The 16,505-nt window shown below is 36.0% G+C and overlaps 1 protein-coding gene across 1 annotated transcript in view; it reads left to right on the top strand.

Annotated features, from left to right (window-relative positions):
• LOC104522891 (DNA annealing helicase and endonuclease ZRANB3-like) overlaps positions 1–16,080 on the top strand; it is a gene marked incomplete at both ends in the record, with an annotated part of 29,049 nt that extends 12,969 nt beyond the window's left edge. Inside the window, 9 exons of the mRNA XM_010165303.2 lie at positions 1,095–1,113; positions 3,788–3,966; positions 7,363–7,594; positions 9,778–9,863; positions 12,358–12,529; positions 12,924–13,052; positions 14,464–14,583; positions 15,276–15,395; positions 15,901–16,080. Coding sequence (XP_010163605.2) covers positions 1,095–1,113; positions 3,788–3,966; positions 7,363–7,594; positions 9,778–9,863; positions 12,358–12,529; positions 12,924–13,052; positions 14,464–14,583; positions 15,276–15,395; positions 15,901–16,080 — 1,237 coding nt within the window. The remainder of the gene's footprint in view (positions 1–1,094; positions 1,114–3,787; positions 3,967–7,362; positions 7,595–9,777; positions 9,864–12,357; positions 12,530–12,923; positions 13,053–14,463; positions 14,584–15,275; positions 15,396–15,900) is intronic.
• Positions 16,081–16,505: the final 425 nt, after the last annotated feature.

The raw sequence follows: 16,505 nt of genomic DNA, 5'->3' as shown, positions 1-16,505 counted from the left end.
GCTATTCAGCTTCTAATTGTCAGAGCAATTTGTAAATCACTCTGAATTTTTTCATTTTAGCTTGTAAAAAAAAGAATGAGGGACCAACTAGTTAGTTCACATATGCCAAAGCACAGTGCAATAGGATCTTATGTATTCTTACTTTGATTTCTGTGTGTCTGAACTGTCATAATTCACAATTTCATTATTTATGCAATTCTACTAAAAAGTTGATATGCTGAGAAATACTCTATTTATCAGCACAAGTTGGCAAGGAACATTTGTATTCCTGTCCTCTTTACCACATTTCCTTACTACCAGATGCTAAATGAATGCAATGTACTCTCAGTTATTGTGATATTTGGGCATTTGCTCTGATATTCTTGTATTAAATATACTGTCTTGTCGAAGAAGGTATTTGGTTTATTCTTGAGATGCTTTTGTTCTGTTGCTAATTGCTATAGTGTTACTCATTTTCCGTATTTGTGTAAGGAGTTTAAAAAACCCTGCAGCATTCCAACTGATTTCAGGCTTCAAACTGTTTTAAAAAACATGATTAATGTACTGAAAGCAGTTGGCTTCTGAAAGAATCTGCAAAAAGAAAGACTTGTTTTGTAAACTTCAGTTCAAGTAATTGACAATGAGTATGAAATGAAAAAAAATCAGTCTTTGAAGTGAGCAAAAACTGACATTGTTTTAAAATTGGAATTGTATATTAGTTGTCTGCAAATAAATGTTTTTGCCTAGCTGCAAATCACAGGCATTAAGGCCCCACAGTAATGAATTGCCACTAAAAATAATTCTCTTCCTGCCTTTTTTCCTTTGTAAATCTGGGCTGACTTGGGGGGGGATTGTTTTATTGTGTCTTCTTCCTTTGTTTTCATCACTCCATCCCTAACAACTTGGGAGGGGAGTGTGGTTACAAAGCTATTGCAAGTAGATAATTTGTTATTTATTAAAAAAAATTAAGTGATAGAAGATGTATTTTGAATTTTTTTTTTTAATGTTAGTTGAAAGAAACTGGTTAAATGGGTAGATGTTGAAATTTGCACTGGCAGATTGAGTGAGCAAACTTACTATTAATTTCTGCTATTTTCCCCTCTCTTCTTGTTTAGGTGTATGATTGCTGATGAGGTAAGTGGTATTCCTGTTCCTTTAACACATTTTTTCTTCTTATAATGTACTTGATGCAGATGTGACTTTTTTATTTGAAAGATGTGGGCAGAAAGGTTGGTAATGAAAGAAGTTTAATTCCTGTGATATTCAGCAGATATTCTGAAAATATCAAAGTGGGGGGAATAAAAAAGGAAACCTGACATAAGCTTAAAAGAATCTTTGAGAAAACTTAGAAGGTTACTTTTAATTGTATTTAGCACTTTGTAATTGAATAGATAGTGATTTTTAATAGATTAGGAGATATTCCTGGCCCAAAGAAGAGGATTTTGAACAGATATGCCTTCCAAAGATTAATTTTCTTGAATGCACTGATCAAGTAGTGTTAGTGAGATTGATCACTTTCATACATTTGTATGTTATTCCATATTAGGGAAATTTGAATCCAGCTTTTCTTCCTGCAGATAAAACATTTTTGTAATAGAGTGTAATATTCTCGATGAGTTGTCAGTATAAAACCTTACTGAAAAAGAGGTAATGTTTGGGGATTGATACAGTCTCCCAATTCTAATTTGGATTTTCTTGAAACACTTGGGGGGAGAGGGAGGAAGGGAGAGAGTGATTGATTACTGGGATTAAACATCTCCTCATAGTATAAAAATCTCATTATAGCTGGAGATAAACTATCGTAGCATAGAATGTGAAATTTCTGGAAACTGGAGAATACAAAAGCACTAAGGAGAGGAGGAAAGGCAAGCTTGGGAAAAATGAAAATATCAGCAGTAGCTATTTGTTTATTGAAACGATTTCTTATTTCCTTCCTTAAATGTGAAAATAAACTGTATATAATTCTGTTAGTGATAAAAAGTACTGCCAGATATATTTATTCCAAAGTAAATAATGTATATTTCATAATGACAATAGGCCTGGCGCTGGAGGAGGTATTGTGCAGTGGTGTGTACCTTGTGCTTGTTGACTTACCTCTAAAACAAGAAGAAAATGTTGGTAAAAGAAAACATCAGTATTGTGAACTTGTATACAAAACAAAGTTATGCATGAAAACTAGAGATCATATAACTACTGTACTTATACCTGGACTATATAAATGTGTAAGGATTAAAGTACAACAACAGTAGTATCTTTTTGAAAGGTATTCTAAAAATATGTTGCCATTCTTTCTTGGAGATAGACAACATTTTTCCCACAAAACTTCAAGTTTTCTGTGTCATCCACTTCCATGGCCGAAAAAGATGGGTTTAAATCAAAAACAAAGACCATAATTTCTATGTTTTTTCTTGCCTCTCACATTCTTACGATCTAGAGTAGTGATCAGCTGTATGGGATCTGGATTCAGTTACAGGTGCACTACTACCAAGAGACCTTCCTTTTATTCCTTGCTCATTTCAACTCAGTTGCTTGGATCATCACCAGTGCACCACTGACTGGGCAGTCTGAGTTAGAGAGACAGCTGTGGCAACAAACTAAAAATGAATCTGTGGGTTTGTTGGGTTGGTTTTTTTTCCCCTTTACTTTCTTGGATTTGTTTTCAGCTGGCTCAAGTTCTGTTGGTGACACAAGGGGGGCTTGCAGGAAAATTGTAATGAGAACTTGGCAGTTTTTAATGAAAACTTATTATCACAGTAATTCCTTGTTCATTTTTCTTTCTAGTAGTAGCAGAAATATTAATTATGTTTTCTGTATCTGGGAAATCTCCTGGTGATATCATTACATCAGTCCATTTAAACTCAATACTGAGGGTATAAGTAAGTTGTCCTTTGATGTCTGTACTGAGTAGTTAGGTAGCAACAAATCAACTCAAATATCCAATGGACTCTGTGGAAAACCTGAACAGAATATTTTAAGGCCAGTCTCTGCTTTAGTGGTTAACAGGGATCTGGAACTATCTCTTGCCATATGAACAAGTAAAGAAAATAGCTGCATTCTGTGGTAAAATCTTAGGGTCTTTATTTTTTAAACAAAACTCTAAATTCTGGATCTTATATTCATCTCTTGCTATCTATATTCATAACTCATTAGATGGGAGCATTCCTACCTTGATAATATGAAGCAAGTACTTTATTGTTAAATATATATCTATGTATTGCATCTTTACCCTTTACCTTGTATTTAAATCTGAATTCTCCACTAGATGGACGTCCTCTCCTGTGTTATAGGGTAAAGAGAAACTATTAGCTATGGTAAATGACAGCAGTAGTTTCTTTTCATTCACCTACTGGGTCAAAAGCTGAGTTCATATAGATCCTCCTTCGTTCTTCAGTGCCTGTGCAACCTAGGATAAAGTTGTCATTTTTATGTTAAGAAGATATCCCATATTTTTCTTTCCTTTGAATAGTCTTTTTCTGAATGTTTTTGGTAGCTTAACAAGTTAAAGAGTTTGGTCTTTATAGTCCACCCTACTAAAAAAAATCTGAAATGAATGGAAATGCTTCTTTTAGCTTTAGTGAGCTAACCAGATATAATGTATGTATTAATCCATTTAAAGGGAAGCTTCTTCTTTCATGAAAGATGATCTGTGGTAACAAATTGACAATGAAATAGGTACTATATGACCAGCTCTTTGGCTTCGTTTTCTTTATCTGGTTCTCTCTTTGCATAATATTTTTGGCTCTTCTGAATGGAATATGCTTTCTGAGCAGAGACTTCTATTTTTAATTTTTTTCTTTTCTTTCCTCAGATGGGACTGGGTAAAACAATTCAAGCAATTGCCATTTCCTACTACTATAAAAATGAATGGCCTCTCTTAATTGTAGTGCCTTCATCTTTGAGATACCCTTGGGTTGATGAGATGGAGAAGTGGATTCCAGAACTCTCTCCGGATGATATTAGTATAATTCAGAACAAAACTGATACTGGGTGAGTAAAGTTCATTATTCTTCTGTAGAAAGGCTTGTTCAATCCCCCCTGCTCAAGTAGGACCACCTAGAGCCAGTTGCCCAGGACAGTGTCTAGGTGGCTTTTTAATATCCCCAAGGATGAAGACCCCAGAACCTCTCTGGGCAACCTGTGCTAGTGCTCAGTCACCCGTGCAGTAAAAATGAAGTGTTTCTGATGTTCAGAGGGAACCTCCTGTGTTTCAGTTTGTGCCCATTGCCTCTGGCAATGTCACTGGGTACTTCAGAAAGGAACTGGGCTCCATCCTCTTTGTACCCTCCCTTCAGGTACCTTCAGGTATTTATGTACATTAATAAGATCCCCTCAAGCCTTCTAATTGCTGGCCTAAACAGCTCCTGATAGCCTTTCCTCATAGGAGAGGCCCTCCAGGACCTTCATGGTTTTTGTGGCCCTTTGTTGTACTCTTTCCAGTACATCCACATCTCTCTTGTACTGAGGAGCCCAGAACTGGACACAGCACTCCAGGTGTGGCCTCACTAGTGCTGAGTACAGGGGAAGGATCACCTCCCTCAACCTACAGGCAATACTTTGTCTATTGCAGCTGAGGATACTATTCACCTTCTTTGCTGCAAAGGCACAGTGCTGGCTTATGTTCAACTTGGTGTCCACCAAGACCCCCACGTCCCTTTTCTGCTAAGCTGCTTTCCAGCTGGGTGGCCTCCAGCATATATTGGTGCACAGGGTTGTTCCTCCCCGGGTGTAGGACTGTACACTTCTTGTTAAACTTCATGAGGTTCTTGTCAGCCCATTTCTCCAGCCGGTCGAGGTCCATCTGGATGGCAGGATGACCCTCTGGTCTATCAGCCACTCTTCCCAGTTTTGTATTATTATATTATGATAATTACTTATCTCCTTTAATATGGAGAGGTCTGCTTTTTGCAAAGTAGCAAGGGCTTGTCTGATGAAAATCAGATTTTTTCAGCATGTCTCAAATTGAACATATACAGTTATTTCTCAACTCTGATGAATTAGCTTGTATTCATTAGCTTCTGTAAAACATTTTGAACACATTTTTGGAAAACTTGTGGTATGCATTACAAAATAAGGAAGTAATTACTGTTAAAATTCTATTTAGTGCACTGAGAAAATTTATGTTAGAATAAGTATTCTCTAAATAACTGAAAAGGTCACCATGACCTAGGTTTTCTATCTTTAGACTTAATAGCATGAATTCATCAGAAAGTGGCTACAAGTCTTGTGTGCTATTAGAATAACTCTCCTATTACACTGAATTACAAGGATATTTTTTAGTCTGCTTTACTGTAAATGACTCGGTTGATTTCACAGTAATGTCTAGATGTTGTTCTAAAACTTCTGGATAAGGAAGACTGATCTTCATGTTGTCTGGGGAGTATCAGAAAGTGACTTGACCGCCAAGATCTGCAGATGAAACAGTAGCTTGGAACCTTCCCTGTGGTAATCAGATAAATCCAACTGAAAATGCACTTTAAACCTTAATTGAGGAATAGTTTCTACTGGTAGCAGATAGATAGGAACATGGGAACTAAAATAAGGATCCAAGAAACCCTTTTTTCTTTTTTTTTTTCTTTAAGCTATATAGCTAAAATGCACACAGTCTTAATGCTTATAGTGCTGTCTGCAGAAATGAGAAATGTGGAATAAGGGGGGTAATGGCAAAAGTAGATGGCAAACAGAATTCTGTTAATTTCATTTTAAGATTTTTAAAAGGAGAAGACCTTAACCATTATCACTTACTTTTATTCGACAACAATGGAAGAGGAAAACTTGGATTTCTCCTTTCTTAACTCCCAGGAGGCTTCCTAGCTGTAAGTGAGGTAGCTGTTGAACTAATTAATATTTTAACATTAAAAAGTGTTTTATGCATTTGCAAGGAAATGCAAATGCAAAAATACAGCTGCCAGACTTGGTTTAGTATTTTGTTAAATTCTGCTTCCATATGCTCATCTTTGATTTCTCTCAGTTCAATACTTTTCTTCAAAACTTCAGCAATGAAATTTGCTGTTTGAATGTTATTTAACTTCTTAATTTAAATAGGTTAAAATATACTTAGGCATCAATTTAGGTTGTTATAGTTTCTAACTAAATTTGAAATGGGATGTTTCTTGAATAAATTGGTTCCAACTTAAATAATTTTATTTTTAATTTTATTTTTAATTTTATTTTTAATCCAACCTTCACAAAACTGTGGTGGAGATTCTTGTTTTCCGTGTTGCTGATTTATTTATACAGTAACAACCAGTCTGTAGTGCATTGGCCACAGTGCCAGCGCTCTAACCATTGCAACCTTCCATATCCACAAACACGAATGGCACATACTTTCTCCCTCTTAAATATCAAAGGAAACTTCAACTTAGTGGGGTTTTTTTTATGCTGGGGTACAAATAAAAATCATGCCAGCAGAGTGGTAGTGTCTGACAGATGGGTAGACCAGCTGTGAACCTCATTTTGGTAACTTGTTTATCTAACAACTGTCAGAGTTCCTGTGCTGCTCAAAGGCCACAGTACTCTCTAGTGATTTTAAAGTCAATTTGTGCCTCAGGCCTGTGTATTTCTTAACATTTATTGTAAGATGTTCCTTTGCAACTAAATGCTAATTTTTCCTCTTGTACCTTGCTGATCATAGAATCATAGAATGGTTAGGATTGGAAGGGACCTTAAAGATCATCTAGTTCCAACCCCCCTGCCATCAACAGGGACACCTTCCACTAGACCAGGTTGCTCAAAGCCTCATCCAGCCTGGCCTTCAACACTGCCAGGGAGGGGGCATCTACAACTTCCCTGCTTCCAGCTTTTTACTTCTTCTTATGATGTTCAAGTTGGATAGATAGCTCAGATACAAGCTTTTTTTTTTTTCAGGTGATGAGATTCAGCCCAGCCTGTACTTTCACTTTTACCCAAACAGTCAGGGACAGACTAGTTAGTCGTCTTGGGCTGCAGGCAAGGTGGCTGCTTTGTACTCAGAGCAGTAGGGAGCTTGCACAGACACAGTATTAGTTCAAGTGTCTGGGTGCTGTTTACAAAGTGTGCTCATAATGATCCGACTTTTTATCCAGGGAGTAGATTTGTCCCTTGTGATACCCCTGGAAAGGAGCACAAGTTGAAGCAATGCAACCAGATAAAAGAACTTCCTTTTAAATGCAATGTATATCTTCTGAAAATGGTTATGAAATGTGTGTGATTTATAAGTTTGAGATGCTAGAGTGGTTCAGACACCAAAAGCTGTTCTTATTATTAGCCTGACAGCCCACTAATTAATCAATCCAAAAGGTGTCTTACATACTGTCTTAAAAAAATCAGTTTAGTATAATTCCTTTGCTATATTAATTTTCCTGCAATGAAAACTTACTAAGAAAACATCTGGATTTTCTCTTTTAGGAGAATATCAACCAGCAAAGTGACGATTCTGGGGTATGGCCTGTTAACTTCTGATGCACAGACTTTAGTAGACACTTTGTACAGGCAGAACTTTAAAGTCGTCGTGGTTGATGAATCACACTATATGAAATCCAGAAATGCCACCCGCAGCAAGATTTTGTTGCCAATTGTGCAGAAAGCTGTTAGAGCTATTCTTCTTACTGGAACTCCTGCTCTAGGAAGACCTGAAGAGGTATCTGACATTTTGGGGGGGTGGTTTGGTTTGGTTAGGATTTTTTTCAGGGGAGGGGGGAACTCAACTGTTTGTTGGTTTGTTTTTGTTTTTTTCTTCAAGGATAATATCAGTAATAAATGAACAATTTTGTAGTTTTCTTGAATATGTACAATTACAGGCATTATGAAATGAAACAGTGCACTAGCTGCATTAGGGAGCCCAAGTATAAGAAACGAAAACAATGTCTTTTAGTTTGGGTTGATTATATTGATGTTTTACAACCTTGTTTCAAGCTCATGCACAGATGACTTGAGACAGTGTTTCTTCTAAGAAATTAATCTCGCATGTAACAGACTGTTGGGTGAAATAGAAAATAGAGAGCCTAAGTAAAGAACTATTTGTTTCTGCTGTGTAGGAGAGTCCTTGATAGAGAAGAACTTGTATTAAATCTTCTACTTCCTCATCTGATATAGAACTTCTTTGTTTATCACTTGTCTTTTGGATATTCCTAATGTTCAATTGTATTGCATAAGTGGAGAAAATATATCCTGTGCTTGTTGCAGTCCAGAAAGACAAATTTTCCTTTGAAGGAAGTACAACTTACGGAAATGGGGAGGAGCAGAGAGGGAACCAAAAACCACTTGGGTTTTATATTGAACCCAAGAAAACTGCCTTTATTGATGAAGTGTAGAAATAAATGGAATATAAGAGCTGATTTGTATTCAGGGAACTTACAAGGGTTATATAAATGATACTTTACACTTTAAAGTTTCTTGTTGTGTGAATAGAACTTATGCCAAGATCTTTTTTATAATTTAATTAGCTCAGAGGTTATAAATTGAGAAGACATCCACTGTATAAAAAAGTGCTTGGTGTATTATGAGTGTTTGCTTAAAACTTTAAAGCAAATATTTATATCTATGGATGTGGATAATTATGAAACTTCCTGCACATGTACCAAAGACATTGCAACCAACACTGGAAGAAGGAATTAAGTTAGAAAGCATTCTGCTTTTATACAGTGCATGGATACCAAGAGCAGGGAGCAACATTGCTAAAGCTCTTTAAAGGCAATTCCATACAAGCTGTCCTTGATCACCGTAATGGGGTCAAAATTCATGGCCAAATGGAAAACAGTCTGAGATGTTTTTATAGTGTTACCAAAGTTCTGCCATGGTTTATAAGGCAGAGTGTAAAAAGCATTACATCTCTAATTAGTTTTGTGTCATAAGCAGAATCTTTCTATGAAGTCTTTTAATGGAATATGTATAGAAAATAAAAACTATTCATTTATATTTATGTACATTTATAGCAAATAATTACAGGCAGTTTCTTGCTTCACCTAGATCTGTGTCAAAATAGCAGCATTTCACTTGAGCAAATAAATTGATTTGGGTTTGTTTGGGTTTTTTTCTTAATACTGCTTTTCAATTCTCTAACTTCTGTCTTGAAAGAAGCCTGCAAAGAACAAAATTTGACTGTAATAATTTTCTTCTTCAAAGAGGTCAGTAGCATGTAACTGGGTAATAAGAAAGCTTGAATGGCAGAAGTGATGTACAGTAGACCCAAGAGGATAGCAGGAAAATGAATTTAGGAGAGAGCCTTCCATATTACTGTTGCCTCTATGCTACTACCCCTCAACAGTATGTCTTGGATCAGTGATCTTTAAATCCAGAAAGCTTTGAGAGTAAACCAGCTTGTAAAGTAGTGTTCGTTCTGGCCAAGGTTGTCTAAACTGATACTTACCTCCTGTTACTCACTTGGGAAGAAAGGTGTGAAATTTCTGGTCTGTATTTACATTGTCTATTTTTTGAAGTAAAACTTTAGACTGAGTAGGTTTTTCATGTATTTTAAGAAGCAGACTGTTCATGGAATTTGCAGAAGCTTGGCAAATGACTGAAATTGTATTTTTAGGAATAACATCTTCTCATCCATGTTTTCTTGTTTAGTATAAATCTTTTCCAAGTCATCAGCACTGTGTTAATGTTGTTCAGTGTGCCCTCTTCTTTGAGGGCTTCCCACAGCTGTCCTGTCTCAAGACACTTGCATATTCCTATGGAATGTCTTTTGCATGTGTGCCAAGCTGTGTGGTTTTTTGTGCAGCTGTTGAATGTAAGCATAACACAATAATCATGTAATAATTATTTCTGAATAGTGTTACATTTGCAGGCATTTTTTCATTATCACTGGTTTTTGTACAGCTTTTCATGCAGATTGAGGCACTGTTTCCAGGAAGATTTGGAACGTGGAGAGAGTATGCCAAAAAATACTGCAATGCTCGTGTCAGGTATTAACGTACTTGCTCATTTGTTTTCCTATGTGTCTTTGATTTTTCTTGTCTTGTGAAGTGAGAGAATCACTAAGCAGTACCCCTATTGCTGCATCATACCATCTTGCTTGGAAACCCACAGTCAGATACCATCTCCTCCATCAGAGAGGATTGGGAGAAGGATTAAATTGACAGGAGGCTTTATTTGAGGACAGGGAATTGAAAGCTATTAAAGTTTGAAATAAAGTTTAAGTGTCAGCAGTTTGTTATGTAAAATTATTTGTAAATTTACTGTCATTATGAAGTGTATAGGTTGTACCTTTAAAGCTGGAGTTTCAGCTACAGCTGAAACTTAGGAGTTTCTAATTCTCATTCTTATGCTTATATCATGTAATAATTTACATATCTCTTTATTGTGGGATCCAGTCTTTTTGCTATCCCACCATAATTGCGTGGGAAAAAAAGACCAATACTTGTGTGTCTGTATTTTACAGATTCACTGAGTGAAAGTAAAGGTATAGAACTCCCAAAAGCACAGTAGTGTGTTTGTAATTCTTTCTGAGGGATTGAATATAGGCACTGTAAGCTCTTGTCCAACACCTTGCCTCCAATTTGCTAGGTAACACTGCTCATTACACTTTTTTCCACACATGTGCCTAAAGAACTCTAACTCATTTTTATCCCTTGCAACTTTCATGATTTTTCATGTTTCATGTGATTGAAGTTATTAGCTTAAGGAAGATTAATTTCCCTCTGACTTTCTTCCCTCAGCTTTAGTTTAATGATTGGTTTCTCTAGCTATATTCTAAAGTAGAGGGGGTAGAAGAAGCTCTGATTTAAAATGCTTAGTTTTACCCATCTGAATCTGTGTTACAATCTGGAATGAAAGAAGTTATGTTAAGTTATTTCTTATCTACAAATTTGCATATATTCAAAACAATAGATTTTGTCAGCTAAATTGGCTAGCATTTAGATTCAATTTTTACAGTAATAATTACATGGTTTCATTTTCATAGAACTTGTTTTTCTTCCTTCATCATATGCTTTTTATCATCATTTAACTTCAAATAACATGGAAGAGTGCTGTCTAATTTTCAGACAGAGAAATGCTATTTTTTCCATGGTGTTTTGACTGAATACATCTGTAATTTTCACACCACAAGTGTGCGTGGGTGCAGCATGGTTAGCTACTCAATCATAGATGATTATCTTATTTTTGGAATGCCATAAATGTAATAAAAATCAAGTTCAGGATTTGGCAAGCTTTCAATAAATAACTTTCTCTATGACTTGGCTGAAACAAAACATCCTGTGGTAGTAAACTTGATAAGATTAGTTTATGCAACACTTTCTGTGAAAAGGTTGTGGAGTTTTTACTTAGGTGTTCATAGACACCTGTTTCTAAAGATGAGGTGGAAAGTATTTCTGTGAGGTTTTGCCTACCATTTCTTTTATATTCCCAATGCTCAAGCTGGAGGGAGGAAACCTTTCTAAGGGCAGCCATATAAATAGACCAAAGAAGGGATATGAGCAAAAGATGTTGCTATTTTCCATCTACAGAGTGTTCTGAGCATGTTATGCCAATACCTCACCATTGTAGAAGTCAGTCCCTCAGCCCCTTTCCTGAATTATTACAGGCAGACAACTAGAACACTGTTGACAAGCTCAGTAAGGCTTAGAAGTTTGTAAATTATATTAAAAAAAAAAAAAATTACCAGTAAAATTACACGCTTGCAACATACTCTCCTGGCCTTAGAAAATGCTACCTGGGCTTTTCTCCAAAGGCAGCAAAATCTGTCATATTCATTATTTTGTTACTTCTTGGCAGTGTTGACAGAGTGTTCCAGCTGCAGCACTCCTTAAAAACAACAAAGCAAAGAAAGAAAAAGGAAGACTAAGTTAAGAAGTTCTTTCTCTTTTCAGCGTCTACCTTTGTAGCCTTAAACCTGCTTCCTTTAGTAATCCTTGCTCATTAAATAGTATTATGTTTAAAGCTGGTACCTTTAGCTTTAAATCCTGTCTCTGACTGTAACTAGGAGGAATTCTTGGGGCAGGGGGGAAACAAGGGGGTATTAATGCTGATATTTGCAGCTTTCGTGATAGTTTCCCTGTCAGTTGTTCCCATCTATAATGTGATAAAGAGCATTCTCAAGGTGGTATAGTCTTCTCTTTAGTCCATTGAAACGAGAGGTATAAAATGATACCTGAATGATCCCTCCTGTAGAAAGGGAAGTGTAGCTGGGATGAGATAGAGGACTGTATACATCTGATGGGTAGTAATGCCTGCAGCAGCACTATCTGCTAGGAAGTTAAAACAGCTCTGACAGCGTTGGAAGGAATCAGACGTAAAGCAATCCTCTCTCTGGCATGAACAGGAACACCGAGTGTTGCTGTCCCGCACACCTTCATATCTAACAGTGTGGTTTAAAATTAATTATGTACTGAAAGCTTCTAGTGAATTTGAAAGAGCTGCTTTTCATCCTCAGGTGTTGCTTTTTTTTTCCCCCCTCAGGTTTTTTGGTAAAAGAACTCAATGGGACTGTAGAGGAGCTTCAAATTTAGAAGAACTACATCAACTTTTAAGTGAAATAATGATCAGAAGACTGAAGAATGATGTTCTAACTCAGTTGCCTCCCAAAGTTAGGCAACGTATTCCGTTTGACCTCCCACAGGCTGCAGCTAAGGTAAATTTTCCACTTCTGCTAAAAACACATTTGTTAGTAAGTAGAAATATCTATGTATTTATATGTACACATGTGTATTATATGTAGTTACAAAGAATGTGTGACTACATAGCATAGCATCTCTATTATTCTTTTTAAAATATAACATGAAGAACATGAATATGGCAAATTTTTGTCATCAGATAGTGATCAAATTTTCTCTAATTTTAGTACCACCTTCATCCTTTCTGTCTTCCTTTCCTTTAGCTGTTGAATCCTACAGTTAATTTTAGACAAATTTGATAGAGTTCTCACAAGTACTCAGTTCTTAAACATTTCATGCTTGAAATATATGTGTTGAGGTAGAACATGCTTTGTACTATATATCTAACCACTGATCTCTTCTGCCAATTAGAATTTGAATACCACTTTTGCAGAGTGGGAGAGATTGATGAGAAATCTGAATTCAGATGCCACTGAAAGCCACTTTTCTCAAGTCATGAATCTAATCACACGCATGTATAAAGAAACAGCCATTGCCAAGGTAAGCGTGGAAGTCTTATATTAATATATTTAAAATACCCAGTGTGTTTTTAACTTAATAAAATTAGTTGTGGTTGATTTGTTTTATAATTGCAACGTGGAGAAACACTCTTTTTCCCTGTGTGTTTATGGAATAGGCTGAAGCCCATTATATTTACCTGAGCTAAGTGTTAAAACTGTTAGAGGTTAGACATCCACCAGGCTGTCTGAGACTGTCCAGACATAGTCTCCCAGCAGCACTAAATGTGTCTCACTGACTTAGGGATATACTGAAGGTGGGTACTTCAGGGACATACCTGAGTGCTGGCAGCTGCTGCAGCTGGCCCAGGACAGTGCTGATGAAGCCATTACCCAGGCTGCATTGTGTCAGTACTGGTTCTCGTGGAGAGAAGTGGAAGAACAATCCCCCCTCCAGCTGGTCTCCTTCTGTTTTATCAAATGGGACTCCCTGTTCTGTATTTTCCTCCTATAGTACTGTAGCTTAAGATGTGAAGAAAAACAAGTTAATAACCAAAATCCTTTACATGCCTACTTTTTACCCTGTTACCAGGTTTCATTATGCTAACTTATTTTTAGAAAACAATAGGGGAAGGAAAACAAAAAAGTCCTATAGGCCACTGGAGTAGTAAGAGTTGAGAATCTGTCCAACTCCTTCAAATTTTTCTCTCCTTATCTCAAAAATATCACTGTGGTTCTGTTGCTATTTCTTCCCCACTTTTCTAGTCTCTCCCCTACCCTCTGTTCATCCATTTTTCAAAGAGGAAGTTGAAAGACAAAAAAGAGAGTAAAAAAGAAATCTGAGGATATTGTGGGTATTGTGTTAACCATTGATCACTGATAAATTTTATTACCTGTCATAATTACTTTAATAGTTTTTGTAAAAGAAATTATATTTGATACAAAATAATTCTATAAATGTTTAAATAGAGCAATCTTATGGTTATGGTATCATGAAAGTATCAAAATTATTCTTTCAGTTTTGATATATGACTTTTTGGGTGCAGATACAGAAGTTCCAATTACACAATACCTTGTCCATTTGAAATATGTCTGAGCCGAAATCAGTTCTGCTTGTTTATTAATATGGCTTCAAACATCAAATAATAATGTTGTAACTAAAAGGGGTTTTAACTGCATCTTAATCTGGAAGAAGTGCTGTATAATTATGTGATCTTTTGTGGATAAAGTTGGGGTTTTTTTGTTCTCTGAGAAGGAACGAGATAGGTTTTAGGAAGACATGAAGTTGAGGGTTTTTTAAACAAGAGTAATTTGAATAATTTTATACTGGAAAATGTTTTATAAAATCTTAAATGTATAACAAAGTGTAGTAATTCATATTACAAGAAATTGAATGACATTAAAAGAAAAACTGTCTTTTGTCTTATTAATGAAAACGCACTCTCTTATTCCAGGCAGGAGCAGTAAAGGACTACATCAAAATGATGCTTGAAAATGACAAACTGAAGTTTCTAGTTTTTGCTTACCACTTAAGCATGCTTCAAGCCTGTACAGAGGCAGTTATAGAAAATAAGGTAATGATTTATCAAATTTGCATGCAAATTTAACTTCAGACTTTAATATGCATGAGCTGTGTTTTAATTCAGATCAGTGCCACTGGATTCAAGAGACTGTGTGGTTTTGAATAAATGTTTTGTATTTGAGGATAATGTAAATGCTCATATCTAGTATGATACATTGTTATTGAATCAATGTGGTAGGCAGTTGTTTCCCAAGTTTTCCAGCAGTGTGCTTCTGTCTCCTTTCTGGTTTTTGCAGGACACTATCATCTCACTTGAATGTTTAATTCAAAGTAGTAAAATTGTTTGCAAACAATTTTCATATTATTTTGATTATGGACTCTCAACCATTGCTAGGGAATGAGGGCTAACTTTGCTATTTAATAGTGTTGTTATTTTGCAAATAAATACTCAAAATCTTAGTAAATCATGTAGAGGAAATTACAGATTCTTCTACAGAGTATTTAATTTTAAGATCCTGTGTTGTTCTGTCTTCCCCTTTTGTAAACAGGGAGTTCTAAGTCTGCACTTCACTAGATAAAAAGGCTTAATTGTAAGTAAGAAGTTGAAGTCTACTAATGTATCCCTGTCCCTGTGACAGGAATAAGACAGAGGTTTTAATATCTTTTATTGGGGGACAGAGCATGATTGGGTCAAAAAATGAACACGAATGATTTCATTTTCGTCTCTATTATGATGTGTTTTAGGTTCGCTACATCCGAATAGATGGAAGTGTTCCTTCTGCAGAAAGAATACATCTTGTTAATCAGTTCCAGAAGGATCCTGATACCCGGGTTGCTATTTTGAGTATTCAGGCAGCTGGTCAGGTAGGACAAAATACAAAATATGTGAAATAAGAAACTTGAAGAAAATATGTGCTGAAGTCATTGATGACTACAGTGATTTACTGAAGTAATGTGTCCTTTGTAGACTCATGTATTAATTTTTTGCACTAATCATGTTAACGGTTTTAAACCTCTATTGAAATTACTTCAGTAAAATCAAGATAAGCAGCAGCATTTCCTTCTTGAATAATTAGTAAAAACTCAATTTCTCTAAAAATACCAGATTAATAATAAATAAATGTTACTTACATAATGAAAATCAGTATTCGTTCTTTGCACAATATTGAAGTATTTTCTGAACTGTATTAATACCTATCTGAGGCCCAAGGAAGAAGTCAGGGTAATAGGCCCATTTGCTGTCCAGGTGATTCCTCTTATTTCCATATAAGAATGTTCTGTACAACATTTAACTTTGTTTTACTTCAGATATTCAGTTGTTTGTATGTGGAATATGTTTTTCTAAAATGCATCTCCTTATTTCATTTAGGGTTTAACTTTTACTGCTGCTACTCACGTTGTATTTGCTGAATTATATTGGGATCCAGGCCATATTAAACAAGCAGAAGACAGAGCACACCGAATTGGGCAGTGCAGTTCTGTGAATATTCATTTCCTTATTGCAAAAGGGACAATGGATACTCTTATGTGGGCAATGCTGAATCGCAAGGTATGTGTGGAATAGAACTGAATAACAAGAACTCACTGTGGTTAAGAGAGCACTGAAGTGTATCTGCCAAATAACATTCTTGTTTATCTAGAGCAGTATCCTACTATCAAGACAAACTGATACACCTAGAATTACTTATCATCAAAATGTCCATGTCTGTTCTGAATTAGTCTTTTCTAGCTTTTTGCTGTCTGTTTAAGATCCAACCTCATGAGGTTCAACAAGGTCAAGTGCAGGGTCCTGCACCTGGGACAGGACAATCCTTGTTATCGATACAGACTAGGAGATTATATGCTGGAAAGCAGCCCTGAGGAAAAGGACTTGGGGGTTGTAGTAGATGAAAAGCTGGACATGAGCCATCAATGTGCATCTGCAGCCCAGAAGTCGGCCAAACGCATCCTGGACTGCATCAAAAGAAGTGTGGC

The sequence above is a fragment of the Antrostomus carolinensis genome, unplaced genomic scaffold (assembly GCF_000700745.2).
Source record: "Antrostomus carolinensis isolate BGI_N321 unplaced genomic scaffold, ASM70074v2 scaffold4073, whole genome shotgun sequence".
Taxonomy (NCBI): Eukaryota; Metazoa; Chordata; class Aves; order Caprimulgiformes; family Caprimulgidae; genus Antrostomus; species Antrostomus carolinensis.
The sequence above is the reverse complement of the archived record's forward strand: the minus strand, read 5'-3'. Positions and strand labels throughout refer to the sequence as shown.